The sequence below is a fragment of the Equus asinus genome, chromosome 13 (genome assembly GCF_041296235.1).
Source record: "Equus asinus isolate D_3611 breed Donkey chromosome 13, EquAss-T2T_v2, whole genome shotgun sequence".
Taxonomy (NCBI): Eukaryota; Metazoa; Chordata; class Mammalia; order Perissodactyla; family Equidae; genus Equus; species Equus asinus.
This window is the reverse complement of record NC_091802.1, coordinates 44,632,650-44,656,956: the sequence shown is the minus strand read 5'-3', so window position 1 is coordinate 44,656,956 and position 24,307 is coordinate 44,632,650. Positions and strand designations below refer to the sequence as shown.

At 53.6% G+C, this 24,307-nt stretch overlaps 1 protein-coding gene across 1 annotated transcript; it reads right to left on the bottom strand.

The window, feature by feature from the left end:
- Positions 1-15,357: 15,357 nt before the first annotated feature.
- SPPL2C (signal peptide peptidase like 2C) lies at positions 15,358-18,740 on the bottom strand. The gene has a single exon (XM_014849429.3). It carries the CDS (start codon positions 17,506-17,508, stop codon positions 15,424-15,426), a length of 2,085 nt encoding a protein of 694 aa, XP_014704915.1. The 5' UTR covers positions 17,509-18,740; the 3' UTR covers positions 15,358-15,423.
- Between the last annotated feature and the right edge of the window lie 5,567 nt (positions 18,741-24,307).

Sequence of the window (24,307 nt, the reverse complement as noted above, 5' to 3'; positions counted from 1 at the left end):
CCTGCAGGTGGAGCAACAACCTCACGGCGATGTAACGTGTAGGGCCGGAGCCCAAGGCAGACTCCTTGTTCGTTTTGGTTTGGGGGTTTGTTTTTGTTTTCTGTTTTGCTTTGTTTTCAGAATGTGAACTTTGCATTACTCTAGTATAGGGCTTCTCAACGGTGGCACAGTTTTGGACCACGGAAGTCTTTGTCGTGGGGGCTGTCCTGGGCATCGTAGGATGTGTAGCAGTGTCCCTGGTCTCTGCCCACTCGACACCAGTAGCACCTCTATGACATTCCCCCACCCTGTAGAGGAACAGGTGAACTTATTTTTTATCATTAAGATGTAACTTGTATACCATAAAATTAGGTGAAAAATTTCTATGACTTTGGTTGTCCTAATTCCTACTCCTTATGCCTCAGTCCGGTTCAGGCCATGCCCGTAGTTGGGACTTAAGTGTTTGACCACTGAATTTGGCGCTGGGCTCTCCTCAGAGAGGCATTCTCCTGGACCCGGAATGAAGGTGGGGCTCTTTGGAGCCATGTGTGTATATGCTGAGTGCGGCCAGAGAGCTGCTCTCTCCTCCCGGGGAGCACACGGAGCCCTGAGCTTTCTGGCCCCCTCTGGTTGCATGGGTCATGTGACCAGTTCAGGCCAATGAGTTGTGAAGGGAAGTGGCAGGTGCCGCTTCCCGGCTGCAGCCTTTGATTGCCTGCCGTGCAATTCCCCCCAGAGCTCTCTGCAGCTGCTGAGATGAGTGTGGAAGCACGTCAGGATGCAGCCTCCTTACGTCAGGGTCCCTGCGTGATTACTAAAGCTCCAAGCTCCCTCATGATCCTCACAAGACGAGTAATATGAGCACAAAACAAACTTCTGTCAAACCATTGAGAATGGGTATCATTTGTTACTGCACCGCACTGTAGCCCATCCTGACGGCTACGAGGCACACACGCAGAAATAGATCGGGCGTATTCAAGAAAACCATCCGATTCAAACCAGCCAGTGGAGTCCATTCAGATGAAGAGATAATCTGGGGTTAGAAAAAGCTCATGAAGTTAATTAACAAACATTTTATTGAGTTAAAAACACCAGCAAGCTAAAAAAAAAAACAACTTGTTTGTGTTATCTTTTGGTTGTTTACAAATTCAAGGGGGTCAAACAGAGCATGAGCACAGTGTGCGCCCTTTTTCCTGTGCTGTGTGATGTGGGGATCAGCTCTCCCGGAGTCACAGAGGGGCCTTTGTGCGCAACGACAGCATCTCAGAGCCCACGTGCTTTGCTTGTTCATCCACAATAGCTGCTTTCCCTCGCAAGTTCGGCCCAATGACTTTGGGTTTGGGATATGGAATAAAACTCATGAACAGACTAAAGAAGAAAAATTGTACAAACATTATAAATATAGGGGTATATGTCTCTTTAAGGAAGACAAATGTGAAGATCCAGGAAGACTGACCGATCGAAGCAACTCTTTTGCGAAGAATTCTTGTGTCTAATTCCCTCGGTGCCCGGAAGTGTTTGCTTACAGGTCATGGGAGGTGGAGGTGAAGGGCAGAGAAATGGAAAGCTAAGATTCACTGTCCAGTGAGGATCAGAGACATGTAAAGATAAAGCATTTTGTACAGGAATGCACCTAGGAGAAAAATTAGATTTACTAGTCACGTAGTTAAAAAAAAAAAATCTATGGCTTAAACTTTAAGCCTTAAAAACAAACAAACAAAAAAAAAAGCGAGGCATGCCTGTCCAGAGTAACTTTTTGTTACCACATTTTTTCTTAAATGGTTTGCAAACATCAGGTGGAAACCCCCAGGGTTGACTGATTTTTAGGATTCCCTTATCACCAATGCTACTAACTAGCTGGTATAATTGGGCAAAATGCTTAACTTCTCTGTGCCTCTTGCCTCTTTTGTAAAATGAAGGGGTTAGAATAGACCTGCAGGGGTCTCTTAGCTCTAAAAAAATCTGACTCTTTGAAAAGCACTATCCTGGAGAGAGGCATGGGGCATCCTTTGTGTACAAATAGTGCATTTTCTGAGATAATTGACCCCCCGGATCTGACATTTTAAAATCTAAAATAACTTTCTTCCAGATACGCTGGTTGTTGGAAAAAGTCAGATTTGGCAGCAGCCAAGGTTTTCGGTGTCTTAGAGGTGCATGCCTTGAGCAGCGGCTGATGGAGCCAGGAGCTCGTGCACTCTGGGCCCGTGCTGTTGATGGCAGCAGCTGGGTGAGGGGATAAAGCAAGAGCGACCGGCAGTGCCGGCCAGGTCTCCCAAGGTCGTCCCTGGCTGTGGAGGAACCAGTCTTCATATAGGTCAAAGCCAGGCCGTGGGCTGAACATGGGGCCATGCGAACCTTGTGGCTCGGATCAGGGGCCCCTGTGACGGTGTCCACCGCTCTGGTTGTGCGAGTGGGCAGGTGATCTGAGTGGGGCTGACCCCTAGGCTCTTTCTAGTTGGGACTGAAGGAAGAGGCCCCCTTCTCCTCTGGTGGCCAGGGTCCTAGCCTCGTGGGGAAATTCCCTTCTAGAAACAAACAAGTAGGGGAGAGGCCTGAGGGGGTCTGAGTCCCTGGCTGGACCTTTTACTGCCCTCTCAGCAGCCTGTTATGAACCAACAACTTCCCTTCTCTACCCGGGTGAATTGCAGTTAACCATTTGCAACCTGTGAGGCTGGACCTGTGGGAAAGAAGGAAGAGGGAGGAAGTCCTAGAAGCTTTTCTGTGTGATGGGCCTGGGGAATCCAGCCTTGGAAGGTGAGTGGAGCCAAAGTGACGGCAGATGAGGGCAGCTCAAGGCCACTCGGGAAGGACAGGCAGGACTAGCAATGAAATCCCCCTGGGAAGAGGATTTATCGAAGGATGGCAAATCTCACTCAATGAGGAAAGAAAGAAAAGGAGAGGGAGAGAGAAATAGCCAAAGTCTTAGGAAGTTTAGGGGAAAGAAGGTGGGTGGAAAACAGTGGTCAGAGAGAGAGACAGACAGAGACAAAAAGAAAAAGCAGGAAGGGGTGATGTACCGTTGTGCTGATAGACATTTTCGAGGATAAATTTGGGTTTCAGTGCAAGGATCTGTGAAGGGGTTGAAACAGAGTGAACTTAGGAGGAGCATGAGGTATCCAGGAGGTGGAAAAACACTGCTACGAGTGTAAACTCCCTTTACCAGGAAACTCAGTTGAAATAGACTCACTCTGACTCTTCACTTCTCTTCAGCTCTGTTTACCTTGGGACGACCCCCAGTTGGTTCAAGACACATTCTACTTTGTGTTCTATGCTCTACCAAGATCGGATCAGACTCACGTTGGCTTTGATGACCGGGTCATCCTCACGCCACCCCTCCCCCTTCCCCACTCCCCACTTTAAACTGCTCCCCCCTGACCATTTAAAACCCTCCTGAGGTGTCCCACCTGCCTGAAACTGAAATCCTAACTCCGTGCCCTGGTTCCCAGGCCCTCTCTGCTCTGGCCCTGACTTTCTCTCCTCCCTCATTGTTACCTTGGCTGGTCAGGGAGGCCTCCCCGACGAGGTGACCATTAAGCTGAGCTATAAGTGACAAGAAGGGGCTAGCTATGTGAAGATGTGGGGAAGAGTGTGCCAGCTGGAGGGAACAGCAAGCACAAAGGCCCCAAGTCAAGAGTGAGCTAGAAAGTGTGAGGACCAGAGAGAAGCAGGTGGGGGCGGGGAGGAGAGGGGTCAGCCTACTGCCCAGCCTCAGCTTCAAGTTAAAGAAATTCAGAGTGGGAAACACCTCTGAGGGGCTCTCAGTCAACTCCTTTATTTATTTTATGTATTTTTAATTGAGATATAATTGACAAATAACATTGTATTACCAACTCCTTTATTTTAAAGATAAGGACACTGCAAGTCAGAGAAGGTTAGCACCTGTTTAAAAAATTATTTTTAAAAAACTGCACAAGTAATACATGAAAGCCTTATAATTAAAGATTCAAAGAATACAGAAGAAGCTAGATCTCCTTTGGCACCATCCTACACACTGTGCTCACCCCAATCCTGTCCCACCAACCTCCACAGAGGGAGCTTCAGCCAGTCAGGAGGGTATCTTTCCTCACTTGGGGGTTGGCATATACATCTGTATCCATCCATTTAGAAATGTATGGCTTTATTCAAGTTTTTCCTTTACATCAATGAGCTCACACTCTATATATTGTTTTGCAACTTACTCGTTTACTTTGGAAAACTTCTCCTTTCGGTTTATGTGGATGTACTGCCTTCTTTTTGCCTGCTGCATAGTATTCTGTGGTTAGATGCCCTATATCATTGAACCTCTGTTGGTGCGTTTCCTCTGTTTGGGCATTTGGGTTGCTCTATGACAAACAGGGCTATGGTGAACACCCTCGGGCACACCTCTTTGAATACAAGTGCAAGGATTTTGGGAGGGTAGATACCAAGCTGTGGAATTCTTGGATCAGGGGGCATGCATGATGAAATTGTAATGGATGCTCCCAAAGTGCTCTGCAAAAAGGTGGCATCAAGTCAGCCTCCCACCAACAGTACGTGAGACAACCTGCCTCTCCTCTACAACCCCACCTTCAATGCTGGATCTTAGTCATCTTTTTAATTCTTGCCCCTCTGTTGGGGAGACAGTGATGTCTCTGTTGTTTTCTGCTATTGCTGAGTAGCAGTTGTTGTTGACCTTTTTATTTTGAAATAAGTATAGGCTTATGGAAAAGTTGTGAAAATAGACCCTTATTTTCATAGACCCCCCCACCCAGCTTCTCTTAATGTTAGCATCTTACATCACCGTAACACAATGATCAAAATTATCGGTACAATGCTGTGAACTAAACTGCAGACTTTAGTCAGATGTTCACTAATTTTCCCGCTTGTGTTCTGGTTGTTTTAAATTTTGTTTCCCTAATTACTAGAGAGATTGAACATCTTTTCATATGTTTTTTGGCCATCTGCGTTTCTTCTGTAAAATGCCTGTTCAGATTCTTTGCCCATTTTCCCCCTCTTGGATTGTTTGTCTTTTTCTAATGATTTGTAGAGGTTCTTTATGTAAGAACTCTTCCAAGCTCACACAGCCAATTAGTGGCCGAGCTGAAGAGAACTGAGTCACACCTAATGGCCTATTTCCTGTATAAATGCCCTGTCCTCAGTTCTCCTGCCTCTCAATTGTTCCCTTTCTCCCTCGGTCCAGACTTAGTGGTTCCCAGCTGGCAGACTACGTTCTTACCAGCATCCCTCAGAGAAGCACAGTGGGGCTGGGGCTGCCCATCCTCATTTTACTTATCACCACTGGATTAACAACATTAGAGGCCATCCGGGATGGGCCCTTTCTGGAGACCAGCTCGCTTTCTTCAAAATCTCATCTCCCTTGGCCCTGAGACAGGTCGCACAGAACGCCGGCTGCAAAGGCCCAAGAATGAACCATTTGGCTGATCGTCTCCTCCTTAATTGCCATCCTGGCAATCGTAAAACCTCTTGCACTGGCAGAACGGAAGCTGCAGAATGGAGGGTGTGCACATCTTAGGAATGCGGGCGGCCCTGCAATTCCCAGAACATCATCCAGGGTGCTCCGGCCCCCTATCAGGGCACTCTCTCATCCTCCAGCTGCAGCTCTGGAAATTGACAGGAGATGGTGGGCAGGGGTGGGCACTGCCATGGGTGGGGTGCAAACGTGGCACCCCTCTTGGCTGCTCTGGTCCCACCCAACCATCAGTTCCTTAAGGAGAGGGGCTGTGCCTTGTTTCTTTGACATTCTTCTCCCTCTGGCTCTAATAAGGGGCTCAGCAGAAATCTTGCCATTAGTAGTTACTCTAGATAAGGAGGAAGATGGGGCAGGGACACCATTTGTACCCAATCTGGTCCCAAACATTTGTCAGGGACGGTAGTCGAGTGTGTTGAATGTATGTGTCCCCCCAGAACCTGTGAATGTGACCTTCTTTGCAAAAAGGGTCTTTGCAGATGTAATTAGTTAAGAACCTCAAGATGAGACCATCCTGGGTTATCGAGGTGGTCCCTAAATCCAGTGACAAGTGTACTCATCAGATAAAGGTGGAAGGAGATGTGAGACACACAGAGAAGAGAAGGCCATGTGAAGATAGAGGCAGAAACTGGAGTGATGTGGCCACAAGCCAAGGAAGCCTGGAGTCACCAGAAGCTGGAAGAGGGAAAGAAGCCTTCTCCCCTGGAGCCTTCAGAGGGAGCCTGGCCCTAATGCCACCTGAATTTCAGGCTTTGGGCCTCCAGACTATGAGAAAATAAACTTCTGTTGTTTTAAGCCACTTGGTTTGTGCTAATTTGTTAGAGCAGCCACAGGAAACTGATACAGGTGGGAACTGACCTGGGCACAAAAACCCAGAATCCTTGAAGGGACGAAAGACATCGGCTGCCCCGCTGTTGCCTGAATAGGAAAGTGCGGCCACAGGGGGAGCTGACCTGCCTCTGACTGGCGTAAACGAACCTCAGTGTGTTACACGGACGCACAGCAGCTTGCGTGGTAGTGTCTCTGTGCCAGCCCCACACGTGACGGTAGAGAGCAAGACATTGGCTCTTCATCGGGTTGTCTGTGGAAAACAGAGGGTGGGGGTGGGGCTCGCTCTGAGCACTGGTGTTAAGCGTCCCCTCCAGGCCCTGGGGCAGGGCCTCAGAAGGGGCATTTCTGACGAGGTTCCAGGTGATGCCGATCCTGCTGCCTGAGGGATGTGCCTTTGAGAACACTGCTCTGGGGCAGAGCTTCTTGAACTTTAATAAGCACGTGAATCACCTGGTCCCAAGGGGGATTTTTTTAAAATTCAGATTCTGACAACTCTTTTACTGTCTGACCCTGCTCTCCGCACCCTCCATCTCCAGCCACAGCTGATTGAACCACTGTGCGATGCCTGAGAAGGGACGGTGGGCTCACCAACAGCCGATGACAGGACCTGACCAAGTAGAGTCAATCTAAGCAAGTCAGTTCTCTCTCTTGAGATTCTGAGTGGCATCTGAATAAAGACCATTGCCCATTGGTGGGGATCCGTGGGCTGAGAGACCATGATGTAGAGCTGGGGACAGTACCACGATGGGCCAAGAACAAAATGAGTGTGCAGGGGCAGCTGGCTTGGGGAGAGGAGGAGAGGAAGTGGATGCACGCAGACTATGCAGCCCGGAGAGGCAGAGGGCGGGATTGCTTTCTGACAGCTTTCTCATTCCAATTCCCATGAGCCCCACTGGGCTGTTTGCCCTTATGTTCTGAGAAAGCCCATATCCTTCCAATAAGCTCCTCTTTTTTCTTGAGATACTTTGAGTGGTTTCTTTTTCCTTGAAGCCAAAAGGCCCTTACTTAATCAGGATGTATGTGACCTCCTCCACCTTCTCCGGATGGTGAAAACCTCTGAGTCAAGAACTACCTCCTGTCTACTGTTCATCTCCAGAACCTTGGACAGGGCCCCGCACAGGCGTGCTGGAGAGTGTGGAATGCGTCTTGGTGGATACCATGTGCATAGGAGTCAGGAAAGGTGGAGGAAGCACATCCCAGGTGAGTGGAAGGACAGAGCAGAGGCGTGGAGCGAGGAGGAGCATGTGTGGAGAACTGCACACAGGGGGCGCTGGGGGCTAGTAGGAGGCAAGGTCGGCTGGTAGGGAAGGCTGATCGTGGAAGGCCTCCAACACCAGGCCACAGAGTTGGGGTTGGTTTGACAGGCAGTAGGGAGGCATCTGAGGGCTTTCAGCTCAAGGGGCATGACCAAGAAGAGTTGTGCTCTTTTCTTTAACAAGGATTCTAATGGCCCAGGTGAGAGATGACATCTTGAAATAAGTCTGTAAAAATGGGAAGGAGAAAAGGGATCCCAGAGATTTTCCTAGTGTAGAATCGACAGGAAATTGTAACTGGTTGGACATTGTGCTAAGCCCCGAAATGGAGAATATTCCATTAATAAACCAGAATATGGAAATAAAATTCCAACCTCACCATTAATCATAGCTATGAAAATTGAAAGAGATGCTGTTTTTCATCATATCAAATTAGCAAAGAGTGTGAGGACGTGGTAAAATGGTCACTTCCATATTTGACAGCATTTACGGAGGATGAATTGACACAAACATGATTTGGAAAGTAATTTAACAAAATGCATTACAGCATTTAAAGATTTTCATATCCCTAGTTTCCCAGAAATAAAATTACTAGATGTGTCTTACAGAAATCTCCTAAAATATATAAAGTAGTTCAAAGCCAAGACATTCCTCATGTTGTGCAGGAAACAGACCAAACGCCCAAGAAGAGAATGTGAAATCTCCGTAGCTCCACCTGCCATGGAGAACTACACAGGCCGTTCAAAACAAAGCTTCGAAGAGCGCATAGAATATCTATAGCAAAATGCCAATTTATATATCCAGTGTGATTGTAACTATTATGTAAATGGAACACACAAATGAGAACTTATGCCTGGGAAAAATGACTGGTGGAAATAAACCAGAAGTTTAGCAGTAATTGTGCTTTTTCCTACTTTTCTGTCCTTTCTACTTTTTCTCCAAAGCACAATAAAATACAGTACAAAGAAGTCCCAGGAGCCTGAAAGAGCAGCCTGAACTGAGAACCCACTCACTGGCTGTTGTACCTGAGACCCCAATTCCTGCCTCTCGTTCTCTGACTCCCTTGTGCCCAGCTCCCCAGCAGGAAGCAACACGTGGGCAGACTGGGAGTTCTGGTGCTTTGCTGTGTCTCTGTCTTTCCTGCTCCGTGAGACATTTAATTCTCAAGCGCTGCGCTGGGCACACTGGCAGCCTGTGCCGTGGATGTCTCGGCTGCTGTAACAAATCGCCACAAACCTGGGGGCTTAAAACAACGGACATTTCTCCTCTCACAGTTCTGGAGGCCAGAAGTCTGGAGTCAGTGTCACGGAGCTGAAACCGAGGGTCGGCAGGCCAGGGCTCCTTCTGGAGGCTCCAGCGGAGAGTCCCTTCTTTGCCTCTTCCAGCTTCTGGGGGTTGCCGAAAATCCTTGGCTTGTGGCCTCATCAGTCCAATCTCCGCTTCCATCATCACGCTGCCTCCTCCACTTCTGTGCGTGTAACCCTCCTCTGCCTCCCTCTTCTAAGGAGCCTTGTGATTACAGTTAGAACCCACACGGCTAATATGGGGTAGTCTCCCCATCTCAAGATCCTCAACTTAATCACATCTGCAAAGTCCTTTTTTCCCTTCCATATAATGTAACATTCACAGATTCCAGATATTAGGACGTAAATGTCTTTCGGGGGGACATGATTCAGTTGACCACAACCAGCTTTAAAGATTAAGCAAGGTGTGTCCAGACCAGACCCGCCCTTGGCTTTCACTCTCGTGACTGCGGCAGAGTGTGGCCTGGAAGGCAAGCTGAGCAGTGATGGGCGAGAATCCTCGGGAGGGCTGCCCTCCTGCTTGAGTCCACTTCACTGTCTGGGTCAGAACTGTGGCAGTGGTGAGGCCTCACCCAGCACGGGTTACGAGGGGCCAAGGATTTTGCCCAGAGTAGTTCTTTTCTCTTTAGACCCAGGGTCCTCCTGCTTTAAGAAGGCCAAGTAGGTGGGGTAAATTGGGACCTCTTGAGACAATCCCTGAAAGGCAAGCATTTGCATTCCGGAAAGGGTCTCCTGTTTTCCAAGTATTTTTGAGTTAGTTTCTAGGTTCTTGGTTGCCTTGGCCTTGTCACCAGCTCACTGTGTGACCTCGGGCAGGCTGCTTTCCTTCTCTGTCCTCAGTTCTGGAGAGTTCTGGAAGGTCTCTGGAGACTCTGCCAACGCCCTCATTCGGTCCTCACACACTGCCTTCCCCCCCCCCCCCCCCCATCTTCTCCACTATTTAAGTCCTTAAGAGGCTGGGGAAGCTGCTTAAAGGCATTTCTCAGAACAACTCCTCAAAATTTAACAGCCCAAGGTTCTTCCGGCAGCCTCAGTTTCCCTTTCCCGCCTCCTCCCTGGGGTCTCTCTAAGACTGTGTCCCCTCATCCTAGATGGGCTCAGGAGTGAGGTGTGGGACCTGGGCTCAGACTCACATGCCTGGAAGAGCCCTGGATGAGAGTCCTAGAGGCCTGAGGGAAGGTCCCGCGGAGAGTTTCTCCTAAAGATGGGACGCAGCGTTTGGAGAGCGGACGAGCGGTGGGCGGGGACTTGCTCCCTAGCAAAATGCACAATCACAGCTGTGAGTGCGGGAAGGGCCATCTGTGGGCCCAGAGGACAAGCGCTGGGTCTGGGCCTCGGGGTGAGAGTGCCCCCTCCTGGAAGCGGTCCTAGTGCTGGGGTCTGCGAACGCTCATTCACAGCGGCCTGATTCTGTGGGGTGGGACAAGCATCGTCGTGGACCCGCTTCAAGCGTTAGGGACACTCGGTGACGCTGTGTTGGGGCTGCTTCACTTCGTAAAATACTGAAGTTCTCTCAGACCCTTCTCCGGGACACCTCTGTCTTCACGACCGGCTTCTAAAGGGTTAACCCTGGGTCCGCTAGGAGCTGGGTGGGTTAGGTCACCAGGGCCTGTGGTTACTCAGAAGTTCCCTAACGGAATGCCTGGGCTCCTAGGGCGATCCCGCCTGCTCTTATCTTACCTTCCAGCAGGTGGCAGCACAGGAGCGCTCAAAGTTCAGGGTTGCAGGAAAAAGGCACAAAACCTCCACGTTTCAGTCTAACGGCAGAGGGACCCCTTCCTGGCTTGTCGCGGAACCCCTGCTCCCGGCCAGCCGCCCACTCACATCTCACGTCCCACCGGGCCCGGGTTGGGGAGACCAAGGGAAGAGGATGACCCCGCCTCTGGGAGTTCAACCCCGAGGACCCGTAGCTGATTCGGGAAATGCGGCCCTTGGGGGAATGCCAAGCGCTGTTCTGGAAACTTTGGCTCTAAAACCTGGGCATTATGTAATGATATAACGCATATATCTAGCCTGTTTCTAGTGCCTGTTTCTGTTTCTACTATAAACAGCGAATATTAGCTGTTTATACACATACCTTATTTAAAAATCCCCAGGACAAGCTCGCCAGGCAAATCTTAGCAGCCCATTTTACAGACAAGCATACGGAGGCACAGAGGGCTGACCTCAATTGTCCAGGGTCACACAGCAAGCAAATAGCAATGCCAGCCTTTGAATCCAGGTCTCAGTGACTGAGTCCAGCTGTGTCCTCCGGCTCTAGCTGAGGAGACGCTCAGTGCTGGTCACAAACTTTCCTTATCATGCAGCACACACAACTACTTCTCAGTGAGAACAGAGGGCTGGGCCTACTGAGGGCTCAGGACAAAGGGGTGGGTAGACTGAGTTTTGCTGGGGGAGGCTTGTTTCACAGACTGGGTTGTGTGGAGGGGAGGGGTGTTGGGGACGAGAGCTGGTCCTGCTGCTGGGCTGGGAGGCAGGAGATCACAGTTGCGTTCTGTTTCTGCTGTCCCATTGCCGTGCAACTTTGGGCAGGTCCCAACCTTCCCTGAGCCTTCCTTCCCTCCTCCATGGATGAGAGCGTTTCATAGGTCCTTGCTGGTTCTCACTGTCCAGGGAGTCCAGAAGTTCCAGCACCAAACTCCTTTCATTAACTAAAACAAAAACAGGGCTGTGACTATTCAGCTTATAGGGTTCTAGCTGGGATTGAAGGAAGCCGTGAAGAGAAATGCTGGGCAGCCTGAGCGAAGCACAGCCCCAGAGGCGAGGCTGGGTCCCCCGGAGCCCTGAGCGTGGCCTCAGGGAGTCTATTCCTGCCCTGGTCCCATCTTAGGCGTCCCCTGTCACAGGTTGGGAAGCAGGAAGCAGGTGCTGAGATGAAGTTGGGAGGGCAAAGGAGAAGAGGAGGAGGCAGGTGACGTCAGGGGGCGCCCTCAGGTGGGGTGCAGGTCTTCCGCTGCCTCCACCAGCCCCGGGGGCTCGGGCACAGGGGCTGCCTGTTGGGGGAGGCCTGCGTCTGGGGAGATGGCCAGGCCCTGGCACCGCTGTCTTGCTCAGTCATTAGCTGGCCTCCCATCCCCATGTCCCCAAGAGCAGCCTGGGCTGGAAGGCAGAGGCAGCCCTGGAGGAGGCTGTCGGCCAGCCGCCCTCCCTGAACGGGGGTCTGAAGGAGGGGTTGGTGGGTGGGTGAGGCTGGTTCAATTCCTCCTGATTCAGACAGCGACTGGCCGGGGCGAGGGGTGGCGGCCGAGCCTCTGGTGTGGCCAGGTGGGCGCAGGGCGAGGGGGGCAGGCCCAGCAGAAGGTGTGTGTCAGGGTGGGAGGTGGGCGCTGCAATTTCATCCCTGGTCCCCCCTGCCCAACTCCTCCTGGCCCTGCTGAGGTGAGAGACAGGACGGACTCCACAGGTGTTCAGCCTGGGGTGGGGGCAGGAGTCCCACAGCCCCTGGTTCCGCACCAGACCTGTCAAATCAGAATCTGTGGGGCTAGGGCCCAGGACTCTCTGTTTTCAGCAGGTGACCAGGGGACCCTGACATGTGGCTGTGCTTGGGCACTATCATCTACACACCTCGCTGTCTGTTAGGCCCACAATCCACCCCCATCTGTAAAATGGGTGCGTTGGCTGCAGAGTGTTCTTGGAAGGAAAAGAAAGGTCCTGGCTCATCTCCTGCCCCCCCACCCTCCCTTCCAGAGGAGAACAGAGGAGCGTAACGGGAGCTGTTGGTGGTATGTGGGGAATCTAGACAGTTCTTCCACTTCCCACATAGACGTCAGATGTCCTGGGTTTCTGGGGTTAGGAGAGTCATGGGTGGGAGATACATGGGGAGTGCTCTAAGGGGAGACACCTGTGGGGGGGTGGGGGCGCAGGCTGGGTGAGGCCTCAGAGAGCTCAGGGGGAGCTCTGGAGCTGGGGCGCCCCTCAGATGGGTTCCCTCATGTTGACCAGGCAAGGCCAGCCCTGGGAGGCAGCCAGGCTTTGGGTGACCAGGATGATTACCCTGTGAGGAACAGAGCTGTCAGGTTGTGCGGAGGACAGGGTCTGGACACCCCAGTATCCACTGCGCACCCCAGGCCTGGGCTCAGGACCCATGTGGACGCTCCATTCCTGCTGCCCAAACACCACACGCCAGCCCTTGCCTCCCCCTTAGGCCCCTGGGTAGACAGAGCCAGGGGAGCGGCCCTCCTCAGACCCTCCCCTAGAGCTCTCTCCTTGGAGGCAGGCCCCGGCCCCACCGCAGGGCACTCTAGTCCAGCGTCCTCAGAGCCACCCTGACTGCCAATTCCTGGGAGAGAGGGATCTCCTTGTCCCCCTTGTGGGGGAGTGAGGGGGTCAAGAAGGCTTGGCTCTGTCTGGTCCTTGCCCTCGAGCCTGGCGGAGGGGTGTAGCCCACCCCTGGCAGGCCCAGTGACGCAGGTCAGCAGTGGGGAGGCTGCCCAGGCTGGGGACAAGCCAGGGCCTGCGGAGGCCCCTCTGTCCAGGCCAGATGGCCGCTGGCTCCAGTGGGAGGGGCTGCCAACACCTCCGGTGAGCGTCCTGGCTTGGGTTCCTCACTCTGCCCTTGTCCGGCCCAGGCCTTCAGGTGCCGTTTGCTGAGGGGTCCAGCGAGGGGGGCTCTCTTTGAGATGCCCATTACCTTCCTCCTTTGCTCCCCACCCCAGAGCCCAACCAGACCCCTCTGAGTCTATCCCTGCAGGAACCAAGGGAAGTGGCCTGGGCGGTGGGGCCTTCCCTCGAGGTGCCCCTTTTCCTGTTCACGCCAGGCTGGATTGACTCCTCATTCATTCATTCATTCGTTCATTCCTCCGACAAACACAGTCGAGCCCCTCCTACATGCCAGGCCCGGCCCGGAACTACACAGGCTAATGGGCTCAAGAGGTCCATGCCTCACGAAGCTGGTGCTGGACGGGGGACGAGAAAACTAGTGAACAGGGTGTACAGTAATGTGTACTTTAGAAGGGGTCATCAAGGAGGGCCTCCCCGAGGAGGGGACATGTGATATGGGGCTAGAAGGAGACGGAGGCAGCTAGGCCCAATTCTGGGGGTGAGAGGAGTGGAAAGTTCCAGGTGGAGGAACTAGTCCGTGAGAAAGCCCTGTGGTGGGGTCCAGTGTGTGCTCGCTGGTGGTGGTCAGGACAGGAATGCTGAGAGTGGAGGAGAGGAGGGGAGGAAGTTGGAGCCAGAACTCGAAGTCCTTGTAGGAGATGGATTTGATTCTGAAAGGCTTTCATGAAGGGGAGTAATATAAACAGAGTTACCACTCATATAGCTCGTCCTGCGTGCAGGACCAGGTGTCAATCACCTTACATAAGCCAACTCATTCAAACCTCCCCAAACCCTGTTACAATATCTACAGGTCCCATTGATATCCCATTTTACAGATTAGGAAACTGAGGCACTGAAACGCTAAGTCACTTGCCCAATGACACACTACAGGTCAGTGGTAGAGCTGGAATTCACAGGGCAGGTGGCTCTGGAGCCCTAACCACTGTACCACACTGCCTCTCAGGATATGATTCCCTCACCTCCGACACTCCTCCTCCAGGAAGGCTTCCCTCACCCCAGAGTTTGTTTACTCTGCTTAAGTAACATATAAACACACCATAAGGCCTGAAAACCTATAGGGTCCTCAAGAGGTCATCTTGTCCATGCCCCTGCCTCCTGGTGGACATGGTATTGTAAGTCCCATTTTGAAGACGAGACTACTGATGCCCAAAGAGGTTAAAAGGCTTGTCCATTACCCAGAGCCAGTAAGGGAACCAGAGTGTGGTCTCCTAAATTCCTCCACTCCAGCTGCCACCTCTCCATCCGAGATGATTCTCAGGTTGTTTCTTGGCTGTTCTCCACCCCTACTCATCCCCCAGCTAGACAGCAGCCTCCCTCGGTGCCCAGCACAGGGCAGTGCACACAGCAGGTGCACACTCGGTGTCTGTGGATGGACAGGTGGATGAGTGCAGGAACGTGCTGGGCTGGGTGCTGCTGTCCAGGACGTCTTGAGCAGGGAAGGATGGATGTCAGCTGATGCTTGAAGGATGCTTAGAAATGCTTTATAGTGAGTCAGGGAGCTGGGTTGGGGAGTTTCTGTCTGGGATGGGAAGGGCATCCAAGCCAGAGGGAACAGCATGTGCAAAGAAAGAGGGAGAGGATGTGGCACGATCAAGGAGCAGTAATGGTTCAGTTGGACCTGAGCACGAGGAAAAGATGGGCAATGAGGCTGAGGTGGGGCTGCAGGGACGGGATGGGACCTGTCCACCAGGCTAAGGGGCTGGCACTCTGGCTTGTGGGGGGCATTGTGCAGGCAGGGAGAGGGGAGTCACTGCCAAGTAAGCCCTGGGGGCAAATCCTGACCTTGCTGAATAGCTCTTTGCAAGTCACGTGCCCTCTCTGAGCCTGTTTCCTGCTCTGCACAATTTGGCGATGGTGCCTATCCTAAGGGCCCTCTGGGCCTCGCATGGACTTATTCCGTGGTCGCTGCTTTCTTACAGTCCTAACAAACACAGAGGCTCCTTTGGGTAGATATGGAATATCTTTAATGCCCTGATTACTTTTTGCCACGCATGACTTTGCTCTATGATATTCTGTGCCCTTGCAGAGGCACATGTCCCGGGACCCCAGTTCACAAGGGGGACTGAGTCGACATACTTTTCTTTATCTTTAAGCCTTTCCTCTTGTGGAACCCCATCCAGGGCAGGCCGGCATCGTGGGCCTGGGCCTGGGCATGGGCATGGCCCAGCTCTGAGGGCGGGGGCATTAGTGGTATCAGTGGTATCAGCATGGCCATCGGCATTACTGATATCAGCTCCTCCGAGGCCCCAGGGGAGGCACAAGGCAGCTCATCAGGATCCAGATTGGCATCACTCCAGCCCTCAGAGCTATCACTGTGGCTCTCTGGGCTGGTGGCTTCATCCTCAGATATGGTGACAATCTCAGCTGTGTCCTCCTCAAGGTTGCTGTCTAAATCCCCTGACAGGTGGCTGGTGGCCCCCTCAAACTTGCTGACTGTGTGGACATCTGCTGCATCCCCCTGCTTCTGCTCAGAGCCAACAGAGGGGGCACCGCAGAGCCCTGCCACAGGCCGGGCAGGCATCTTGGCTCTGCCCTGGCCAGTCCAGAAGAGGGTGAGCTCCCGGCGGCAGGCAGCCACGGCCAGGCTGGTGAGCAGCGTGCTGGACACCAGATAGAGCAAGGCAGGCTGGCCCACCTGCATGAAGACCATGGCAACAAAAGTGACCAGCAGGCCCACGGCATAAGCCACTGTGCAGGCCATGAAGTAGACCTGGCGTGAGCTGATCTGCATATCGAAGCGGTGACAGTAGGCCACCAGAAAGCCTGGGACCACGATGTCACCGAAGCCAAGGATGGAGAAGGGCTGGTCACACAGGGTCAAGGCTGAGAAGCTCAGCCGTGGCACTTTGAGCACCATGGGCAGCCTCTCATGGCTCAAGGAATCTGCTGGGCCCGAGGCCACCTCCACCATGACACTCTCGCCAGTCCTGGTGAGGAGGGGCGTGACGAAGACAAAGAAGACGTCAAAGGCCAGCAGGCCCAGCAGGAAGGAGGTGCAGTTCTTGAGTGTGGGCAGCCGCACGCGCTGCAGGATGAAAAGGCAGTAGGCCACGCCCAGTGTGTCCTGCAGGAGCCATGCCCAGCGGTCCTCGTTGCGGTAGGCCACCCAGAGGATGGTCACCACTGTGCACAGGCTGGCCAGCAGCATCAGGGACAGCTGCAGACGGGCCTGGCGGCCAGGCAGGAGCCACTGGTGTTGCTGCAGGGGCAGCTGGCACACCAGGGGTGCCAAGCAGCTGTAGAGGCCGGTGCCTGCGCCCAGGCCGAAGATGGCGATCATGACGTAGACAAAGCAGTCGTAGAAGAAGTAGAGTAGCAGCATGATGGAGCAGGACATGGTGACCACTGTGCCCGTCATGGCCGGCGTGAAGTCCACTGGGGCGTCCTCTTCTTCCTCCTGCCCTCCCTGGGCTGCAACTGCTTGCCGCTGATGGTGACCGCCAGGCCCCCCTCCTCCTCGGGCCCGGTGCCGCTGCTGCCGGTCAGCCTCAGTCATGCCGGCCCAGTAGCCGCCCATGGCCACAGTGCCTACTGCCAGGACGAAGATGACCACCATGTTGTAGTCAAGGATGGGCTCTGGGGGCGCATATAAGGCCACACGGACGACGGCGCCATCACGGATGTGGCTGAAGATGTCAAGCATGTCAGTGTAGCGGAGCACGGCCACTGGGATGGTGAGGTCTGGCAGGGGCTGGTGGGAGTCCTGGGACGCCGGGGTGGTGTCTGAGCACTGGTGGCTGCTGACCTGGCTCACGATGAGCAGCCCGTGGGCACCTTGGCCCTGAGCCAGCCAGCCCTTAGCGTAGAAGCTGCAGTTGCCCCTCATGACCATGGCAGTGGTGTGGCGGAGGGGCCGCTGGCTGGGGGAGCTGGGCTGGGCCTGGTGGAAGGAGTCCTCCTCGCCCGGGCACCAGGGTGCCATGGTGCCATCATACAGGGGCAGGAGTGGGGCGTGGCTCAGGTCTCGGGGTAGGGTGATGTAGTCGGAGCTGAAGAGGATGCAGTAGTCCTTGCTCCAGTTCTCCGACACCACGTGGACCACACCGTACTCCCCCTGGGCCACAGTGCTGGCGAGGAGGAGGAGGAAACCCAGGCACGCCATCCTCCTCAGGCACCTATCGCTGCATCCCAACATCGCAGCTGCTCACAGCCCAGTTCCCCCTCCCAGGGAGTGGGTGTGGCCCTCTGTCACAGAGCAGCTTGGCCTCCCTTCCAGGAAACCAGAGCCACACCTATCTAGTCATAAAGCTGTGCAGCCTGGGCCCGGGGCACTGTTGTGGAGCACAGGGTCACTCTCAGAATCCTGTCCCCCAGTCCTGTCTCCAGGTAGAGAGGTCCTCTGGGTCCCTGCTCTCTGCCCAGCCCCCAGTGGGGCGGGACCAGGTAATTTGAAATAAGCGCTGGGAGGGTGAGGGGTTGAGGATCCCAGACAGGATTCTGGACCAAAGTTGCCCATGGGGTGACGTAGGCGGGTGCCTCTCCTCTCTGTGCCTGTTTCTTTAGCTGCAAAGAAATGAGGACGTAAGAGCAGAGAGTTTCTAAGACCTCTGGGAGCCCTGACCTCAATGACATTGCACACTTTTATTGAGCACTTACTAAGTGCCAGCTACTTTATTTATACTCATTGCACCCCTGCAAGGAGATGTTACTATATCCACCCAGCCTGGGGCTGCAAGCAGTCCTTCAAAATCCATGCCCTTTTCTATGGGCACATGAGCAGAATTTCATTCCCGGCCTCTCTTGGAGTTAGGAACGGCCACGTGGCCATTTCTTGTCCATGGAATTGAGCAGAAATGATGTGAGCCCGTCAGGGGCCTGGACAGAGACTGTGGGGCTCCTTGTTCATCTCTTTCCTTTTCTCACAAGTCAGCCATGGGCGGGCCTTTGACTATGGAGAGGAAGACATTGTCCCAAGGGGCGAGGAGAAAGGATGTGAAAGGAACCGGGTCCCCGGGTGTCTGCACGGAGCAGTGGTGTGGGATGCTCACCGCGGACTTCCTTAAGCCACTGGCTTATTGTGGGCCTCTGTTCCAGCAGTTAACCTTCCCCCCATACCCCGATTTCATGGGTGAGAGAAACTGAGGCTCAGAGAGGCCCACCCAGTGGGCCCAGCCCAGTCCCTAGATCTCGCTCTCCTTGGCTGGGAGCTGCCTCGCTCCAATCTCTGCCCCTCTTGTCACATGGTGCTCTCCCTGTGTCTCTGTGTCTCTGTTCCTCTTACAAGGTACCAGTCTTATTGGATTAGAGCCCATCCAATGACCTTATCTTGATTTCATCTGCAAAGACCCTATTTCCAAATAAGGTCACATTTACAGGTACTGGGGGTTGAGACTCCAACATATCATTTTTGAAAACACAATGCAACCCATAAAACACATTTTACTTTAACTTCCAAGGAGTAAGCATGCGGTCACTGATCTTTCTTAAGGCCCCACCTTAAGGAGCAGTCGCCTTCCTTGTGAAATCCACACCCATGAGCCATCTCCAACGTCCAGCTTTGGATTCTTTGAAGAAGAGGGAGAGCTTGAAAGGACCTTACAAGTGGTTGGCAAGTGGAGCTGTGTAGACTTTGACAATCTCCTCCCACCCAATTATTTACGTTAGTCTCACCCGCACCTAATTTGACAGCTAATTTTTTACATGACACAGATTATGTCTTTCAAAGCATCTGACTGCATTTTCATAAGAAACAGCATCTCTCCCTGTGTCCTTCTGTTTCATGCATTACTGTAACATTTAATTAGGTTACAAACAGTAAGTACAAGGGCAAGTTAACAGTCAGAAATGTGTTAGGAAACAAAGTCAAGTGACTGGGGGGCGCACCCCCAGCTGATGTGGGGAGAGCTGGCAGGCCCAGGGAGGAGCCTCCCAGCTGCCCCTTCAGTATGGCATTGGTCAGGGCTGGTTAGGGAAGGGGGCAGCTTATGTAGTTCTTGTTTTTGTTTTTAATAAAGATTGGCACCTGCACTAACAACGCTTGCCTATCTTTTTTTTTTTTTCCTTCTTCTTCTCTCCACAGTCCCCCGGTACATAATTGTATATTCTAGTTGTGAGTGTCTCTGGTTGTGCTATGTGGGACGCCACCTCAACATGACTGATGAGCAGTGTCATGTCCCTGCCCAGGATCTGAACCGGCGAAACTCTGGGCCGCCGAAGCGGAGCGCGCTAACTTAACCACTTGGCCACGGGGCCGGCCCCTGCAGTTCTTATTAGATCGTAGCAGTGTCTAGAGTGGGTGCACCTCTCTGTGTCCGAGCAGCTAGGTGCTAGGCACAGCAGGGCACGCCAGCCCTTTACTGTGTGCTGTGATAATAAAACTCTTTCTGGCCCCCCCCAACTGCTTATGTTCAGCCTTTATCATCACTCAGGGCTCCGCTCTCCACATAGGGAGTCTCAGGTCTTTTAAAAATCAAGGACAAACACACCCACTGGGGTAGCTATTATTGAAAACAGAGATCATAACAAGTTTTGGCAAAAATGTGGAGAAAGTGGTACCCTCATATGTTGCTGGTGGGAATGTGAAATGGCGCAGCCATGGTGGAAAACGGTTTAGCGGCTCCTCAACAAGACAAACACAGAGATAACGTGTGACCCAGCCATTGCACACTTGGGCACGTACCCCAAAGAACTGGAAAGGAGTGTTCCAATGAAAACTCGTACACCAATGTTCATAGCAGCACCATTCACAATAACTCGGAACAGGTGGAGAGAACCCAATGTCCTTCAATCAATGAACGGATAAATAAAGTGTAGTGGACCCATACAATGGGACATCATTCAGCCATAAAAAGGAAAGAAGTTCTGATGCTGGCTACCATGTGGCTGAAGCTTGAAAACTTTATGCTAAGTGAAGGAAGCCAGACACGAAAGAACGAATATGGTATGATTCTACTCTTGTGAAATCTCTAGAATAGGCAAATCTATCGAGACAGAAAGCAGGTTCGTGGTGGCCAGAGGCTGGGGAAGGAGGCGTGGGGAGCGACCGCTTAATGGGTGTGGGGTTTCCATTAGGCTGATGAAGAAGCTCTGTAACTGGGTGGTAGTGATGGTTGCACAAGTGTATTTAATGACACGGAATTGTACACTTTAACATGGTTGGAAAGGTAAGTTCTAAGTTATGTGTATTTTACCACATTTTAAAAAGAACAAAACAAGGACCAACTCCAGTCCCCTCCAGGGGCACTGTGCACAGGAGAGGCCTCATTTTAGCTCCTCTGGAACTGTCAGACGAGCACGTCACCTGATTTGGGGCTCAGAAAACACGGGCACCCCAAACAGAGCCTGCTCCTGCCCTTCCTCTAACATCTACCCTTGGGCTCTTAGTGGCCTGAATTCAGATTCTCTGTAGCCTCATTCCTCCAAGGCTCTTGCTGGGACCCAGCTCACTGAAGGCTTTTGGGTGTCTGTGCAATCGCTGCTTCCTCAGATCTCCCCATCCTGCCACCAGCCCCAAGCCCCCAACCCAGCAGCCCTGGACTTGCTCTTCTCCAGGGCCGCTTGGTGTGTGCTGCCCTGGCAGGTGTGGTCACACAAGTGGGCGATGCCCTTTGGGGCTCTGGCCCACTCCCCAAGTCTGTTGCTATTCCAAGACTCTGCAGCACCCACCTGTACATCCCCCAGATTCTATCCCTTTCCTCGAGGGCGTCCCCTGAATCTGCAGCTTTTGCTCCCTCCTGCCGCCCCCCTTAGCTATGGCTTGGGCTCTCAGGATCGCTACCCAGGGCAGGCCAAGGGGAATGTCTCTGCCTTCCTTTTGGGATGCAGGTGGCACCTGGAGCATTTCTCTTCATCCACTCGGGGCAGTGAGGGCAGCAGACCCCAGGCAGTGGGTCTTAGCCCAGGGTGGCTGCTCAGGAAGGATGGGGAGGGTGCCTATCTCACCTGGCCCAGTCACTGACCCCACTTCCTGGCCCAGTGTCTTCCTAGCTGCATGCTCTAGAGATGGTGCAGATGCTGAGAAGGGACTGGATTGCCATCTGCTTTCTCGCCCACTACCCTAGTAAAGGAGGCGAGAGAGGCAGGAGCGCACTGGCGGGTCCCATGCCCTCCCACCCTAGTCAGGTGCCCGCTGTGCTCTCCCAGTCTCCTATTAGGTGCACTGAGTGCCCGGACCCTGCTCCTGCTCCTGCTCCTGCTCTCCCCTGCCTTGGCCCAATGGGCAATGAGGCTGGGCAGCAGGCATCTGTCCATGACTCCTTGGAGGGGCAGAGGGAGTGGGTGACATTCTGGTGACCAAAGGTGGTCTCTGGAGTTATCCCCAAATGATGATCCCACTGGTGTTTCCAACACACTGAGAGCTTTGAAAAATACACATGGTCCAGGCCTCTCTTGACCCCGAGCCTGCCCAGCAGGATCTGCAGGGGTTGGCGGGTTGTAGAGGGTAGGGACCAGGAGGCGATGCTCTGAGATGGAGCAGGGACAGGGCTGAGGATGCTGGGGAGCTGGTAGCTGGTGGCTGGCCTGGAGGCTGAGCTGGGTTCAGGGAGTGGGCCTCTGAGCCCCATGCTTTGCAGACTCCTAAATCCAGCTTCATCTCTGAATGCTGTTTGTTCACAAACTGGAGAAAGTGAAGAATTTCCTTAGGGAGGGTATTAGGGGGGCAGTGGGGCAGGGAGGGGCACCCTACAAAGGACTCCTGCTGCAGAAGGGTTAAACACTGCAGGCTGAGTGCGGCCAGCCTGGGTGCACATCCCTGGGCCTCACTTTCCCCATCTGTTAAGTGGGGATAGCTTCACCGGCCTCATAAGGCGATACGAAGAGTAGGTGAGATCCACACATGAGGGGCTCTGGCGCCTGGAGCCCAGGAAGCACTCAGTCAATGACAGTCAGGAGAGCTGTTGGTGAAATGCTGGAAGCAACCCCTCTGTTTTGACCAGGGATGAGCAGCTGAGTTTGAAGTCAGGGGGCTAGATGAGACAAGCCTGAGAGACCCCTGAGCTGGAGGCCAGGGACACCCTCGCATGGTCTGGGCAGGGCCTGGGTGGGTGCAGAGAGACCCACAGAGGCTTCTGGTGGCCTGGGCTGCACTGTTTACAGTTAAGCATCATTTTAAGGAGTAGAGGGTGGAGGATGTTGGGAAGGAGTGGAAGAGGCTGCTGGGTGCCAGGATGGATGTACCCAACCCTCATTGCTCCCACCTAGCCAGGCTCAGCAGCTGGACCCAAGCTGGGCCATTTTTGGGTGATCCCATCTTCCCCTGGGACATGTCCCCAAACAGACAATCTGAAACCCTGAGGCCTCCTCCCTGCTGCCTCCCCTTGGAGCTACTTTATTAGTCGCAGCCTCCCAAAACCCAAGCTCAATAACTTCAGTCAACCGAGCGCTTGGAAAGAGCCCTGGACTTGGAGCCAGAAAACCTGTGATCTCAGGGGAGTCCCTACACCTGTTTCCTCGGCTGTAAAATGGGCTGGTTCCTCCCTCCGTGGGCTAGTTGAGGATTAGATGATAAATGTTATAAAGGGTTTTGTGGATTGCAAAGCAATCTACAAATGCCCACAATTAAGGTATTGTTATCCAGATTCCAAGACCTCCCTCGTTCCCAGATCTGACTCCGTCCCCAGTCCTGGTCTGCCTATCAGCAGCAGGGGGCCTGAGGAGGCCTGGAGGGGAAGCTCAGGAGCCCAGGGCATGGGCTCTGCTGTCCTACTCAGGCAGGCAGGAGGAGCCTGAACTGGAAAACCATGCTCCACAGTGTGGCTTTTCCTCTGCTGCTGATCTGTACCCATGAGGGAGGGTCTCAAGGAGGAATGGGCTCAGGCGGTGGGCATTTTAGGGGACAGCAGCCTCTGGGTGTGGCATGGAGAAGAAGTCCTCCAGGCTGGAGAGAGCAGCCTGTCCCACAGTGACCCCCACCCTGCAGCTGTCCAGCCCCTCCCCGCAGAGTAGTGACGTGTGTCTGTGGGCCCATCACACCAGACTCACCCCCGAGGGTCCTCTTCCCACCCACCCACAAGTCAAACCTCAGGGCAGAGGTGGGGTGTGCCTTGACCCCACCACCAGAGCCCAGAACACACACCAGCCGTGGAAGGGTTAACCCTTGGACACCTGCCTCAGGCAGGAGGGGCTGAAGTTCTTTGGGGTCCAGATGTTCCCAGCTGCCCCTGAAGCAGCCCCTCCACCCTCACAATCCCTGGATGGAAGGGGTCCCAAGGCTCATCTGGACCAGCCCCTGCCTGCCCAGGGACCCCCTACAGCTTCTCTGATGACCACCAGCCTGGTCTTGGGGGTGTCCTCTGATGACCTTCCAGAGCCAGCAGCTCTGAGCTTCATAGTCGGTTGCTGGTGTGGGTCCCGGGGAGCTGCTCATCTCTGTCCCCATCTCAGCGGCCAGGGGTGCTGAGCGCACAGTAGGCGCTTGGAGGGAGCCCATCAGCTAAAGCCACGAGGAGGCACAAGAAGGAAAGTGGGGCACTGCCCCGGCTTGCCCCCCTCAAGACCCCTTGTCTATGCGAACCCCTCACAGAGTGCCCCCACTCCTCCCTCCTTGGGATGCCCCTGCCCCCTCTTTGTGTCATTGTCCAGGAACAGCCTCGCTGTCTCACTTCTCCTCCTTCCTTGGGTGAAAGGTGAGTTGAGAAAGATACTTCAATTTGTGGCCGTTTGAGACTCATTGGTCACTTCTGGTCCCTCCTGTCAGTCAGGACCCTTTATGGGGCTCCTCCCCCACCCCCAAGTTGCTCTGGAAGCTGTCAGCCTATCTCCATCCCAGTGTCCCCTAGTCCCCTCCTCACGTCTACCTCTGCTCAGCTGGTCCCCCCATCTCTCTACTTAAGGGGACAGAGCTAGGGGAGTTGGCAGAGCAGGGTACCCAACACAGCCTTCAGGGACACCCCCAGCCCCTCCCTGGGGCCAGACCCTCCCCCATCAGATCTCCCTCCCTCAGTAGGAGCTTCAGAGCTCTCAGCACGAGTCGTCTCGGTCTGTGTGTCCTGGGC

Coding starts and splice junctions, on each gene's coding strand:
- SPPL2C (XM_014849429.3), bottom strand. CDS start 17,508: ATGTTGGGATGCAGCGATAGGTGCCTGAGGAGGATGGCGTGCCTGGGT.